The sequence below is a fragment of the Trichoderma ghanense genome, assembly GCF_004382785.1.
Source record: "Trichoderma ghanense strain CCMA-1212 chromosome Unknown scaffold_2, whole genome shotgun sequence".
Lineage (NCBI taxonomy): Eukaryota > Fungi > Ascomycota > Sordariomycetes > Hypocreales > Hypocreaceae > Trichoderma > Trichoderma ghanense.
In genome coordinates, this window is record NW_027395665.1 from 198,606 (window position 1) to 212,217 (window position 13,612).

Here is a 13,612-nt window from a genome sequence, read left to right on the forward strand (position 1 = left end):
AACGAGGAAATGCGGACCGAGAAGATGATGGCCCCGACTCATTGGACCGCCATTTGAGTGCTGCCCTTTGCTTCGGTCCCAATCGAGATGCTGTCAGAGAAAGCTCGGCCGCATTTGTGCACATTTGCCGTCCGTTACGTTTCTCACCTCGACGGACTTACGCATCGAGATCTAAACGGCGCCACTTCAAAATACCTCGACATGACTCTTTCGATTTATGGAGAATTCAAACTGCCATCTACACATGGACCACGGCGGCAGAAGCCTAGATCCGCCTGCTCTTCATCCGATTCCACCTCTCACATGGCCTTGCGCCCTACCGTCTGGACGAAGTCGCAAAGGGCACGACGAGGGCAACAGTACGACGAGGGCATTGTCTGCCATGGCAGCCGTACTGTAGGGGGCCTGTGCCGTCGAATCAGCAGCAGAAACCTGGCTGGACGTTCGAATGAAGCCACCGTGCGTGATGTCACCGGCGACCCCACAGGGGAAACGGTGACGGTGGTTCAGGTGTGAAAACGCTGCTCGATCTGGGCGGCGTTTTCGCCTCCTCCGTCACGAGCTCCACTCGAACCTCTCTCGACGACCTCAACGACATAACGGTGCGTTTGGGGGCATCGACATGGAGGGCTGGCATCTCGCGAGAAGTGCTTCTGCTGGTGTTGATGATCGTCGAGCCTTTTTGCCTTGCAGCCAGCCCGTGGTTGCTTGCTTCGGCGGCCAGAGCTAGCAGATCTCGCCGGTGCTCAGTCACACAATCTTCTGTCACTGTACGTCGCATACGGAGTACGCACGAAAGCCAAACGACGTCCGGATGCATGTTTGAATCATTGGGGTCCACCTCGAGCAAGCTTCAAGGTTCCTGCGTCACAGGCTGGGGATCGACATCCCGGGCTTTTCGACATGGTTCCCTGTGCCAAGCAGACCAAGCTTTTGCCCACTATCGCATCATTTCCCCAAGCTTTCGATGGAGCCCCGGCCTAATAGATCCTTACTATGATCCTTATTTTCAGTTGCCCTCATGAGGCTCACCATGTTGCACGGCACCATCCGTGAGGTTTCGACGTTTGTGTGGATCGAGGCGTCTCTGCAGGCCAACCAGCGTTGCTCGATCCGACGCTTCCATGTATCGTCCCTCAGATCTCGTGTGGCCATAACCGCCAGTTTATTTCATCTACACCTGATGATCCACCCCACGCCATCGGACATGGACCCCTTCTCTCTTTGACATTCGCGCTGCGTTTCGGTAAAGCACGACAGGCGAGTAGTGGTTTGCTCACTTCACCTTGCCGCACAGATGTACAGACAAGGATAATCGAGCATTCCGTTGGCACTTACATACATACTCGTTCAAAGGCGGCGATCATGGCCCCCAACAAACCATCTGGCCCTCAGGACCCTGTCGTGCAAGAAGTGCTAGCAATGCCCCATCCGGAAGACTAGATGCAAGACCTTGCAACAGCATCAGCAACGATGGAATCGTCAGCATCAATCCGTGCCATCTTCGAGCTGAATTGTTGCGAACAGGGCGGCCGATTCCCTGAGCAGCTAGAAAGGAGGCCATTCCCATGGCAACGTGCAGCATACAATTGGCTGCTTGTGGGCGTGCGATGAGCAAAGAGAATGCCATTCACGTCATGCTCGCATGGCTAAGTATGACGTTGTGTGACCTTGCTATTTGCCTCCATTCAAGAACAAGTCGAGATACCACCTGTGAGAACTGCGCGAGGCTACGCCTGTTTTGCGTCGAAGGCAGGAAGGGTCCCTTCCAGAAGACAAGACGTCTTGTTTAGCAAAGAACGGGGCTTTGGCTATTCACCGTTTGCTATGATGACACTGGCGTGTGAATCCTGAAATCCTAACCATCAACAAGGTCTAACCTGCACAACTACCGTACCTATCGCCTGAGCAAGTCCGCTAGGGTTGCATCAGACTCGCATCGGAGCGTCATGTCCCCGGCTGTGACGAAGTGGCAACTTATTCCATCAGTTTGCAGCCTCTCCTCAGGCTTATCGTGATACAGCAGCGAAGAATAACCCCTGGCCCATTGGCTTCCACTCTTGCCTTCAGCGTTTTCGCCGAGACGGGCGGCTTTGGGAGCTTCTGATTGACAATCATACAACGTCGCTTGTCTTCAGAGGACTCGTTTGTCTTCACAGGATAAGTGGCAGTTGACATGTTGACCTTTAGATAAGCCAGGACATACAATGACCCGAATCACGCATGCGACAATGGGGGACGAAAAAGATGGGTGAGATGCAAGTCATCAGTATGCTGGCGGGACGCGGCAGCAGCAACTCGCTTCTCGTCACCGGGGGCGATCAAGTTCGGGCATTTATGACCTCATGGGAGCCTCCTGGGTACTGTATGAAGCAATCGCCAAAAACTTCCATTCGGCCAAGTCAGCCTGTGACGCAAAACCTGGAATAGGGGGGGAAGATCTGCGATCCCCCAAGTGGGCTTTTGCTTCTGCAAGCCTCCAACCTTAATTCCACTCTGCTTGTGATGGTATGAAGTTTACTGGCAAGACTGGGGCTCGAATCGGCGATGAGGGCTGCTTGTTGGTATGAACTTTATGGGATGATTGCTGCCTCCAACGACCGCCATTACCATACATGCAGACGACTCAGAGAAAAGGTTAGGTGAATAGAACCTGTTATGGCTTCTCGCTTCAACTGTAGTGTCCCAAACACCCGATATACCCAAGAACAAGAACAACGAGTTACAGGAAATATCCGTCATAACGCATTACAGTACAAGATGGCTATGTAGGGTAGGTGGGTAGGTAGGGGTCAACGAAATCGGCAACCGTTTAATGACGTCTCGACACCCTCTCTAGGTGAGCCAACTCCTTCTTCTCCTTGGACGCCACCTTCTTGCGCTTCCGCTCAATGGCCCTGTCGACCTGCCCCTTACTCATGCCCGCATACCTGTTGAGCAGCAGCTGCTTCTTCTGCTCGCTCTTACGCAGGTAGAAAGGCTGCTTGCCCTGCGCCACCAGCTCCTTCTCCTTCTTGCGGTGCTCCTGCAGCAGCCTGGCCTCCTCCTCCTTCTTCTGGCGGGCCTTCTTCTTGGACTCCATCGACAGCAGCTGCCGCTTCAGCTCCTCCTTTGCGTCGGCGTCCTTGGTCTTCTTGATCTGCGCCCGCAAGTCGGCCATCTCCTTCTCGCGGTACTCGTCCAAAAAGGCGTAGTTCTTGGCGAACTTGGCCTCGTCCAGCTTCCCCGTCAGGGCGTCGAAGCGCGGGTCGCGGGCCTTGCGGCGCGGGTCGGCCAGGATCTCGCGGCGCCTGCTGACGGGCTTCTTGGACGTCATTTCCTGCGGCGCGTGCTTGGAGCTTCGCTTTGATGATGTGTCGATTCGGCTCTTCTTCTTTTGCTCTCGTTTCAGTGCGTCTTTTGATGGGTGGGCTGCCGATGCTGCTGTTGACGCCGCTTCGTCCTTGTCCTTGCCGGCATCGGCTTTTTTTCGTTTCTTGTCGGGCGGCGGTAGACTGGCTGCTGCGCGGGCTAATGCGCCAAACGAGATGGACGAGAAGTCTGTTTTCGGCCCATCTTCTTCGGCTTCTTCAGACTGTCGAGAAAACTGCAATCAGCACACGTAGACCCATCTAAAGAACTGTTGCCTGGTAGGTATTTTGCATACTTCTGAGCCAGACTCTGCCTCGGAGTCTTGGTCCTCATCGCTGCTGTCGACTTCCCCTTCTGACGACACCTCCTCGCCTGAGTCGTCGTCGTCGTCGCTGGCACCCAAATCCGGCTCCCAATCCTCTTCTCGCCGTGCCTTGACACGGCGTTCGAGCCCCAAGGCGCCGAGCTTCCGTTTGGAAGACATTGTGTGAAAGATGGTGAAGAAATAATGGTCACCTGTGTCAGTGGGGAGTAACTTTAGGTTTCTGCTACAAACGATGCTGCCACTAAAGCTGCAGCAATCTCACCTCATGCTAACAAATTATTTTCATGGAGCCAATCTTATCGATATCAGACCCTGGCCCGCTATACAGCTTTAGCCAATAGGCTATGCAAGTAACCAGTATCATTGTGGGGGCTTAGCGCCTAAATCTCCATTCAACACCAAAATTCCCCATCTCGCCTCTCAAGGTAGTGGAACAAGCAAAACGCAATTCTCACCATCTGCCCCATCTCGATATGTCAAGTCGCAAAGCTTGGAGGAACGCTTGATGTGGCTACGGAGGATAGTTTTAAGGCCAGGCTGCTATTTTAGCGCCCTTCCAGCTGCGACCAGAACGTATTCTGTTTCCAGCAAAAACCGACGGTTCCCTCCCCGCAGTCGTCCTCCCTCCAAGGCGCTCTCGCCAAAGACCCGAGAGAACCTGAATCGACCGCGCCCGCCACTCACTTTACTCCCTGCGTCCACGGCCAACTATCGTTCTGCCACAAGCGATCAAAGCAGAACGGCGACCACCATGCCGCTGCAAAGCATTCAGATCCCAGGGCTGACCCTGCTTAACAACCTGGCGCCTCATGCGATCGCAGCCACCCCGGACGGCGGCCTGGTCAGCGCACCGGCAAAGAACCCTCAGACAAAGGCCAAGGCGCCGTACGTGCCGCCGCGAAAGGCTAAAAAGGAGAACAAGAAGGCCAAAGCGAGGAGAGCGCAGGCGGAAGCTGAGGCTGCCGCGAATCGCACGGCAAATGCGCAGGCTTGTGGTCCTGCGCCTGCTCCTGGCCAGTTTGGGTATGATGAGCCAATCCTTCTTTCACAAATACGTGGTGCCTCTCGAGGGGGGCCAAGTAACTGACTGGTTTCTGCCTCTAGGTTTAACGACTTCAATAATCTGAATAACAACTTTGGCCTCAACTTCAACTACCCCATCAACTTCGGCCTCAACCTCAACGCTCCAAACAACCTCGGCTTCGACATGAACCTCCTCCACAACAACTTCATGAACAACCTCAACCCAAGCAACTTCGCCGCCGCACCTCCCCCCAACGGCCCCAAAAACATCCCCCGAGACGAGCGCGTCGCCCCCAGCGCGGCATCCGGCGGCATCCCAGAGCCCACGCCTCTCTACATCAAGACCTCCCTCTCCCAGCCCCTCACCCTCCGCCAGCCGCGCCGCATCCTCGTCATCATGGACCTCAACGGCACGCTGCTGTACCGCCCCAACAAGCGCAACCCCTTCAACTTCATCCAGCGCCCTCACGCGCGCCAGTTCCTCGACTACTGCGTCGACACCTTCCACGTCGCCATCTGGTCGTCGGCCCGCCCCGAAAACGTCGACAAGATGGTCTCGCAGCTGCTCTCGCCCGAGCAGCGCGCAAAGTGCGTCGTCATCTGGGGCCGCGACCGCTTCGGCCTCTCCCCCGCCGACTACTCCTCCCGCGTCCAGTGCTACAAGCGCCTGTCGAGCATCTGGAACGACCCTCATGTGACCGCCTCGCACCCGGACGCCGCCCGCGGCCAGCGCTGGGACCAGACCAACACGGTGCTCGTCGACGACTCGGCCGAGAAGGGCCGCAGCGAGCCATACAACATCCTCCAGCTGCCCGAGTTCGAGGGCCTCGCCAACGAGCCCCCCGACGTGCTGCCCCAGGTCCACGATTACCTGAATACGCTCTGCTATCAGGCCAACATCAGCAGCTACATACGGCATCATCCCTTTGGAATCGACGCCAACTATAGACTACCGCAGTTGCACGACGACAATGGCATGGCGTGATAGAGATCAAGTCCCAATTTTAACAGTTTTGAGACTTGCGCCTTTTTACATAGACTCGTACGCTCTGCATGCGCATATCCATTTTGCCTCGTCCAGAGCCTACAACTTCATAGCACTCCTCTAGATACCCCGAACATTCTTGTCACGCAATAGGCACAAAGGAACGAGCAACGAGCGGATAGACATGTTTTACGGCTTTGGATTGTTTGTTTTGGTGCGGTGCTGAGCCCGCTGGCCTTTCGCACAGGACTGCTCAGGCCGTGTGTATCATCATCATTCATTCGCCTCCGAATTCCTATTTACCCATAACCCATCATCAGTTCATGATTGTAACTCGTCAACCCCTTCCACTGTCGTTATTTATTTGAAGACCTTGCCGTCGGCGTGGGGGTACTCCTTGCCGTTGACGACAACGGGCTTGTCCCAAGACCACTGGGCCTCGACGTAGGCGCGGTCCTCAGGGTTGCTGGGGTCGAGCTTGGTGAACTCGTAGCTCTCGTAGTCGGGAGCGACGTCGAAGACGGGCAGGTACTCCTGGCCGCGGATGACAAAGGCACCCTCAATGACGGAGTCGTTGTTGACGCCGTAGACGGAGGCGCAGCCGAAGAGGTACTTGCGAGAAGCCTCCAGACGGTTGTTGAAGCCGCCGATGAGGTTGTTGGACATGAAAGTCATGGTAAGCTCATCGTTGTACTTGTAGGCAACCTTCCACAGGGAGTACTCGTCGAAGTTCATGTTCTCCCAGAACCACTTGAGGGCAACGGGGGTGTCGTTGTTGGAGTACTGGCGCTTCCACTCATCGAGGGGAATGGAGGCCTTGGGCAGGGCCTCGAGGGGGTGCTTGGCCTTGGGGGCAGCAGGCTCCTCCTCCTCAGCGGCGGGCTTGGGAGCAGCAGCAGGCTTGGGGGCGGCGGCAGGCTTGGGCTGCTCAGCCTTCTTGGGAGGGGTGTTGGTGAGGACAGGGGTGTCGATGAAGGCAACCTTCTCGGCGGCGGCAGTGTAGATGGGCTGGTTGGTGATGGTCTCGTACCAGCGGGTGACAGCGGGGTGCTGCTGGCGCCACTGCTTGTCGAAGAACTTCTGGAAGCCGCGGTTGAGGAGGGGAGCGCTGAAGAGATCAGCCAGGGTGATGCGCTCACCAACCAGGTAGGTGTGGTGGGTGAGGTGCTCCTCAGCAGCGTCGATAGCACGGCCAACCTCCTTGGCGATGTCATCGACAGCCTTCTTGTTGTAGGGAAGGGCGCCAGTCAGGAGCTTGATCCAGGTGCCGATCTGGGGGGCGACCTCAGAGTTGAAGAAGGACATCCATCGCAGGATGGAAGCGTAGCTGGCAGTCTGTTAGATTTGAGGCATGATTGATTCGGTGTGAGATGCGCGACTTACTCCTGCTTGGTCTTGCCGAGAAGAGTGGTCTTCTCGTTCTGGGAGGTGACTGTATCACGATGTTAGCAAAGAGTACTACACACTTTGTGACTCATTGAAACTCAGAGATTCGAAGGAGGAAGATAGTGCAGGATCAGAAGTTGTCGTTATCAACACAGGAAAAGTTTTTAAAACAATTCTTTCAGACAGGGATAACTAAAATACAATCATCATTTTGGCGAGAGGCTGCGAGGAGCCAGGTCGCAGGGGAAGGGCCGAGAAAAGACGTCAAGATGGAGCAATATACATACCGTAGATGGCAATAGCAATGCTCTCGCTCAGAGCAAAGCCATCCTCGCCAAGGAAGGCAGGGAACTTGCCCAGAGGGTGAGCCTTGAGGTGCTCAGCAGTGGGCTTGCCAGCCTCGACGAGGGAGATGTTCAGCTCGAGGCCGTTGGCCTTGGCGACGGCCTTGGTGGCGACGGCACGAGGCTGGTCCTGTATGGCACGAATAGGTGAGCATATTGAAGCTGTGCAGAGCAGGGAGTTGCTTGGGAGGGAGACGAACGTTGGTGGTAAAGAGAGTTCCGAAGGCCATTTTGACTGATGTCGTGATGCTTGACAAGAGTGTTTGAGCTTGGGAAAAGAAGGGAAGAGAAGAAGAACGGGGCGATAGAGGAATTTTTTTTTTTCTAATGAGGGGATGCAGCGAGTGCCCCGCGGTGGCTGGTGAAGCAGTCGCAGCAGGGCAGCAAGTCAGAGTGGGGCACAGTGGCTTATATGTGGCTGGTGCTGTGCTTGTGTCCGTCTGATACTTGCACCAATCAGCTCCGCTTATCTGCACGTGATGCGTCGGTTCAATTCCGCAGGTTCAGCAGGCGAGGCTATCGTGGGGAAAAAGATTCCAAGTTCTGTGGTTCCAAGAGCGAAACGCCGTTGCTCGAATCAACCCTCGACCGACTCCGGCAACAATGGCGACAATCGCAACCGGTCTGCGGCATGCAAAGTGCGCAGGCTCGACTGCCGCGGCTCAATGGCGGTCGGCAATGCTTCCGCGATCGAGCTTCACGCTCGCCATCCGCTCAATAACCAGCGACTCGCACAAGACAACGACGCCTCCCAGCCTTGAGGCCGAAGCCGCCGCGTCCGTCCCGATCCCGTACCAAGGCATTACACATGCCCGAGTCGTGCCGGCAACGCCATCATACTTCTCGAGAGAGCCCCAGTTCAACGACTTATACATTGGAATCTCCAAGCTGCTCACCAAGTACAACCATCTGCCGACGGTGCCTCCCAGTGAGGCGCCGCAGATGCCGTGGACGAAACTGGAGGAGATGCGGGCACAGATGGGAGAGCCCATCAAGGCGTCACATTACGCAAAGGTCATGCGGGTGGCCAAGCGCCTGAACCTCATTGAGCCCAGCCTGCGGCCGCAGGAGGTCAAGGTGGCCCTGACCGAGTTCACCAGAGACATCAACCCGTTCTTGAACATGCCCAACCCCATCACAATCGACAAGTTTGGGCGCGCCGTCGGCGTGGGCAAGAGAAAAGAGTCAACGGCCCGCGCCTTTGTCGTGGAGGGCACGGGGGAGGTTCTGGTGAACGGCAAGACGCTGAGCGAGGCGTTTGGCCGGGTGCACGACCGTGAAAGCGCAGTTTGGGCCCTCACCGCCACGCAAAGGCTGGATAAGTACAACGTTTGGGCCTTGGTTGAGGGAGGCGGCACGACGGGACAGGCCGAGGCGATCACCCTGGCTGTTGCAAAGGCGCTGGTCGCTCACGAGCCGGCTTTGAAACCGGCTCTCAGAAGAGGTATGCTCTATGTCACTGTCTGGGCTGTTCTGCTTGTTCACCCCCCTCCTCTTTTGCTTTTCTTTCCCTTTCGTTCTCGGCATTTTCGATGGTTGCTAACGCTGCATCTCCCGCATCTAGCTGGCTGCATCACGCGCGACCCCAGGACAGTGGAGAGAAAGAAGCATGGACATGTCAAGGCCCGAAAGATGCCTGCTTGGGTCAAGCGATAGAAAGCTGCATGGGCCTGGATTTACTGCGGCGTTTGGAAGCTCGAGGAGGCGAGATTACGCAGGTATCCTGCGTAAGAGCAAGCCTCGGAGGCGCTCATCTGGGATGCTGAGAGCGACATTGTACATCTACGCAATTTGTATTTATAGATCCCCGGACATTGCTGCTTTTGGGGGCCGTTTGAGTTTGATTTGAGCTCAAGCTGGAGAAGCATCCAATGCTATAATGAAGTATGACCGAATCGAGTGCCTCGTAGTCGGTGCAAGGCTGTGCGTAATCACTGGGGAGAGCACCGGCATATGCCTATCTGCTTCCTTTGTGAGGATTGAGTCAGCTGTGTCTTTACTAGTGTAAGCATCGTCAACGCCCGGCTTCATACGATATTGAAAGGGGTCAAGAGACGTCATTGTATGCCCTTGTCTGACGCCCTTGCTCGAGCAAGTAAGCCTCAGCTCAGCAGTTCGACACCCAACAATACTATCAAGGAGGGTACTCAGACGATCTAAGGAGACAATGATGGAGGGCCTACAGCAGGGTGTAATTGTTGTCTACTCGGGCCTTGGTACCATCTCTTTGGCCTCATAGCCACCTGCAACAGCCTTGGTAGTTATAGTGGTAGCAGCAGTCTTTTGCCTTAAGGTAGCATTTAATTCCAATGCAAGCCCATGTTGTCAGGCTGACTGGCCCGTTCCTGCAGCATGCCGCCCCCGACAAGCAATATTCGGCGCCAGTTACGAGTTGCCCATCCATATTGGAGAACATGCAGCCCCTTTTTTTTTTTGCCCTTCCATGGGCCGCAAGCTACACTTTGACAACCCGATGCCTTCGTGCACTCACCAACACGGCCATGAGGTCGAAAGTTGCCTGTCTAGCGCCCAGCAATTCTCCGGAGCCGGCCGTGCCTTTGTAGATACCACCACCAATGCATCGATTCCCATCCTTCCCCCCACGCCTTCGGTGTTGGATTGGTGTACGCTCGAGAATAAATGACGAACCCCTGTTTTCCGGATCCGATCCGGTTCGAGTTGCGCCCGATCCAGACCCCCTTAGCGAGAGATTGTATGACACGAGAGCAGCGGAAGCCACAAAACCGGATATCCAGAGACTCAGCCCAAAGCCTCCCGTCTCTCATGTTCCAGATCAGAAAGAAGCCTGGTCTTTTCTCACCCCTAACCAACAAACCAATGACGTCGATTCAGGTCCCGCCGTCAGCAAGGGTATCGGGCGGTCTCAGCCGCGCGAAGCCACTCACTCTTCTTTCCGCGCCATGTAGATTGTTGCCCGAGCTCGTCTATGGCCGGGTCCAGGGCAAGGGAGGAAGGGGGGGGGGGTGTGGCAGGATTATTAGGCAGCCAATAGAAGACGGCATCGTATACAAAGGGGTGACGCAGGAGAGTTTCCTTTTTCATCTAATACTGGCATTGGGTCGTGAAGGATGTCGCGATTAACGTGATTCTTGCTCGCACTTCGGATGTGTAGTGGTTACATCCGCTCGAGCGAAGTCGGCTCTTGGAAGGCCTGGTAAATGGTCGTCTCAGGCAACTGAGCCAGGTCGACAGACTCGTACCGATGCTTCCCACGACGAGCAGCGAGTGCCAAGGAATCGTAGGATGACCGAGCTGGAGTCGACAAGCAGCTTTGGTGCCTGAGAGCCGGGCGATTGTTCCGTCTCTCTTCCCTGGTTACTTGGGGTCTTCAAGACAGGCTTTCCTGGGCTTATTCCAACCAGAAACCCTCGATGCAGGGGACACGGCAAAAAAGGACAGCTGGGGTAAAACACGACCAGGGATCAAGCTTTGGTGCTTGCAGTAGTATTTACACCCAAGCAGCTGAAATGTCGGCCATTGAAATGGCATTTACTTGGCGCAGAGGCGAGGACGTGACATGCCTGCAATAGGAGTGCCCGGAAGTGCGCGTTAGCATTTGTAGGATATTGCCAATATCTTCATCCCTCCAATTCCCTGCTTTGCTTTGCTTTGCCTACCTATGCAGCTGCCCGTCTCTCCCTCCTTGCGGGGCATCGAAGCTTGCCCTGTCCTGCACCAACCCTTAATACAATATTCGATCGTGAGGCCAGACGCGATTATTAGCCCGTGCTACCCATTTCTGCTACGTTGGTTGCGCCTCGAGTATGCCCGATCAGTTGGAGTCCTCTTCAATGGTACTCTGTATCCCCGTACTTCGTAGCAGCAGCAGCAGCAATACTCCGAGCAGTATCTATCTGGTAGCAGTGTCACTGTGAACATTGCAACATTAACATGATACGGAGACATGAAAGTGAAATGCTCAATACAAGCAGAGTTCCTGCGGGCAGTGAGACATCGGACCACCCTCTCGACTTTCCCGCCCAGAAGCGGCTCATGCTCATGCCTGTACAGGCACACGCCCTCCACTTGCGATATCATCGATTCGCCATTCTTTTTTTTTTTGGGCCTGACGAGAGCCTCGCTGATTATTCGTACAGAGACGGCTACCATGATCCTATTATTAACCGAAACACCTGCTGCTGACACGCATGAATGGCAACGTACATTAGCCGTGCCTTGTCGTAAGGCACTTCGAACCAAGCTAGTCATAGGTGGTCATCTGGGGAATCATTGCGCAAGGCCCGAGTCAATTCGTCTTCGTCTCGTTTCCGTAGTCCTTCGGTGGCTTTGCGCTTGATTACCGTAGACGCCCATCCTTCACATTCTTTCTCCTCGCCAACTCTGCCAGCAGCTCGCCAGAAAGCTCCTCGAAGCTGTTTCCTGGGCTTCGTCCTCGAAAATTTGTTCCTGGCTGTCCACGCTACCGTACACCAAGCGAAGCCCCATCTCCACACCCGCTCTTGAGCCTCCGAATGGCTGCTTGTCGATGGAGTCGCTGTGGACCGGAGCCGTTGGCTCGCCTCTTAGCACGGCCCTAGCGAGGTGCATTTTGCCTGTATTTGCCAGCTCCAGGCTCGCAGATTGGCTGCCGTCGCCGCGTCCGGGGATTTGCTTGCAGCAAGTTGCAGCATGGCCTGTCCACTGACAGGCTGCTCGGCTGTGGAATTTGACGCATGCTGCACATGGCCTCCCGCTCGGTGGCCTCCACTCCGCGCTCGAAATCCCTCCCAATCCCGCCCTCCCCTGTTCTGTTCCTGGCGTCGTCCCGGTGCCTGAATAAGTAGAGGAGAGGAGAGGAGGAGAGAAGGCGAGCGTCCGCATTGATGAGTTTGGAGATGGATAAAGACAAGAGAGACGGTAAGGAGGTAATTTCCTAAGATAGTAGGCAGAAGAAAAGAAAGAGGCAGAAGCACGGAGATGGAAGAATGACGCAATAGTCTCAGCTCTGGAAAGTGCCTACCTCATCTCTCCACCGAGGGCAGGTGCAAAGATCACGCTCCCCTTGCCTCTGATTACAGCTCGCTCCTGCCCTGTGGCCATTGGCAGCACTCACGTGCGCCTCACAGCTTGAATCCGACCTGGATCTTTGTACCTCCTCCTAACGCACTGCAACCTCGATTCAAGTGCGTGATGGCATCAACTCGGCCAGGTCAGCTACCTCTGCTGCGGCCATGAAGGTGGTACCGGCTGGGTTATACGGAGCACAAGCGAGATCCAATATCTCGATTCCGCCCTCGAACTGAATTCCAAATCTTACCGTCTCTTCTTCTGCTCCTCCTTACCCGATTCATCTGTCTTGTCCTCCCTCGACACCCATTTTCCCTCGCATCTCAGCTCAGCTTCCATCTGTCAAATGCCCCTGCAGGTGTTCGATGGGCGTGTCGATTCCAGTGGGGGCGTGCTTCACCAAGCGACACAAGCTTGAGATTAGTCGGCATGCCTTGGATCAGAGATCCTTTGGCTGCGGCTTGCTGTGGGTAGGACAAGTATTACATACATGTGAAGGATGAGCGTTGCGTCCCGTGATTTGCTCGTTGGCATCCGGCGCCCTTGAATTGGCAGTGCTACTCTGGCTGAGACACGCAGGCAGAAGTCAGCACAGAGGAAGCCCAAGAGGAGAACGACATCAGTTGCGTCGATTGTCTCGCCCAACTAGGCGCGACCCGGGTTGTCGGGACGCCCCTCGTCAGACATGGCCCTAGGCTGGCCGCTCGACGGGGAATTTCTACTCCTTGGGGCCTGGTAGCTGACGTGCTGCTGCTCTTTCTGAGCGACGGGTGGTCGCAATGGCAAGCTGGAGAGCAATTTGCCTGTGGGCGTTGAAATCTCGGTCATCCCCGTGCAATGGGCTAGCTGCCCAGTTACTGGACCTGGCCATCCCGGCAAAACACCCCGGTCACCAAGCGCGGCGATATACCATACCTTTGCTTTTAGCCACGGTCTGGCCTGGCGCCTTCAGCGAACGATGTGATCCGCTGGCCGCTGGGCGAGTCGCTTTTGTCCATTGATCGCAGAAGCAGTATCAGACCGATTACACATGGTTCAATTGGAGGGAATGCCGTCTCAAAAAGCCCCCTGTCCGCTCCTGGTCATGCGTCATTATTCAGCCCTCTTGGTTGTGGCTGATCCAGGTCCCAATTCGACTGGGAACAGACAGCAGAAGCGTCTCAGACGTCC

At 55.5% G+C, this 13,612-nt stretch overlaps 7 protein-coding genes across 7 annotated transcripts; 3 read left to right on the plus strand and 4 right to left on the minus strand.

Annotated features, from left to right (window-relative positions):
• Positions 1–303: 303 nt before the first annotated feature.
• Positions 304–516, plus strand: CCMA1212_002457 (uncharacterized protein; the record flags this gene model as incomplete). The annotated part of the gene is made up of 1 exon (XM_073699839.1): positions 304–516. The coding sequence occupies one exon, from the start codon at positions 304–306 to the stop codon at positions 514–516; it is 213 nt and encodes a 70-aa protein (XP_073561251.1).
• CCMA1212_002458 (uncharacterized protein) lies at positions 470–1,035 on the minus strand (the record flags this gene model as incomplete). The annotated part of the gene is made up of 3 exons (XM_073699840.1): positions 470–768; positions 842–980; positions 1,033–1,035. The coding sequence occupies 3 exons, from the start codon at positions 1,033–1,035 to the stop codon at positions 470–472; spliced, it is 441 nt and encodes a 146-aa protein (XP_073561254.1).
• Positions 1,036–2,812: 1,777 nt separating this feature from the next.
• On the minus strand, positions 2,813–3,835 carry CCMA1212_002459 (rRNA biogenesis protein RRP36; the record flags this gene model as incomplete). Its single annotated transcript, XM_073699841.1, has 2 exons — positions 2,813–3,586; positions 3,647–3,835. The coding sequence occupies 2 exons, from the start codon at positions 3,833–3,835 to the stop codon at positions 2,813–2,815; spliced, it is 963 nt and encodes a 320-aa protein (XP_073561253.1).
• A 592-nt stretch (positions 3,836–4,427) lies between these two features.
• CCMA1212_002460 (uncharacterized protein) lies at positions 4,428–5,684 on the plus strand (the record flags this gene model as incomplete). Its single annotated transcript, XM_073699842.1, has 2 exons — positions 4,428–4,699; positions 4,781–5,684. The coding sequence occupies 2 exons, from the start codon at positions 4,428–4,430 to the stop codon at positions 5,682–5,684; spliced, it is 1,176 nt and encodes a 391-aa protein (XP_073561642.1).
• A 360-nt stretch (positions 5,685–6,044) lies between these two features.
• Positions 6,045–7,644, minus strand: CCMA1212_002461 (Elongation factor 1-gamma 1; the record flags this gene model as incomplete). Its single annotated transcript, XM_073699843.1, has 4 exons — positions 6,045–7,011; positions 7,068–7,116; positions 7,358–7,544; positions 7,615–7,644. The coding sequence occupies 4 exons, from the start codon at positions 7,642–7,644 to the stop codon at positions 6,045–6,047; spliced, it is 1,233 nt and encodes a 410-aa protein (XP_073561643.1).
• A 373-nt stretch (positions 7,645–8,017) lies between these two features.
• Positions 8,018–9,070, plus strand: CCMA1212_002462 (uncharacterized protein; the record flags this gene model as incomplete). Its single annotated transcript, XM_073699844.1, has 2 exons — positions 8,018–8,858; positions 8,979–9,070. The coding sequence occupies 2 exons, from the start codon at positions 8,018–8,020 to the stop codon at positions 9,068–9,070; spliced, it is 933 nt and encodes a 310-aa protein (XP_073561644.1).
• Positions 9,071–11,752: 2,682 nt separating this feature from the next.
• Positions 11,753–11,983, minus strand: CCMA1212_002463 (uncharacterized protein; the record flags this gene model as incomplete). The annotated part of the gene is made up of 1 exon (XM_073699845.1): positions 11,753–11,983. One exon carries the CDS (start codon positions 11,981–11,983, stop codon positions 11,753–11,755), a length of 231 nt encoding a protein of 76 aa, XP_073561645.1.
• Positions 11,984–13,612: the final 1,629 nt, after the last annotated feature.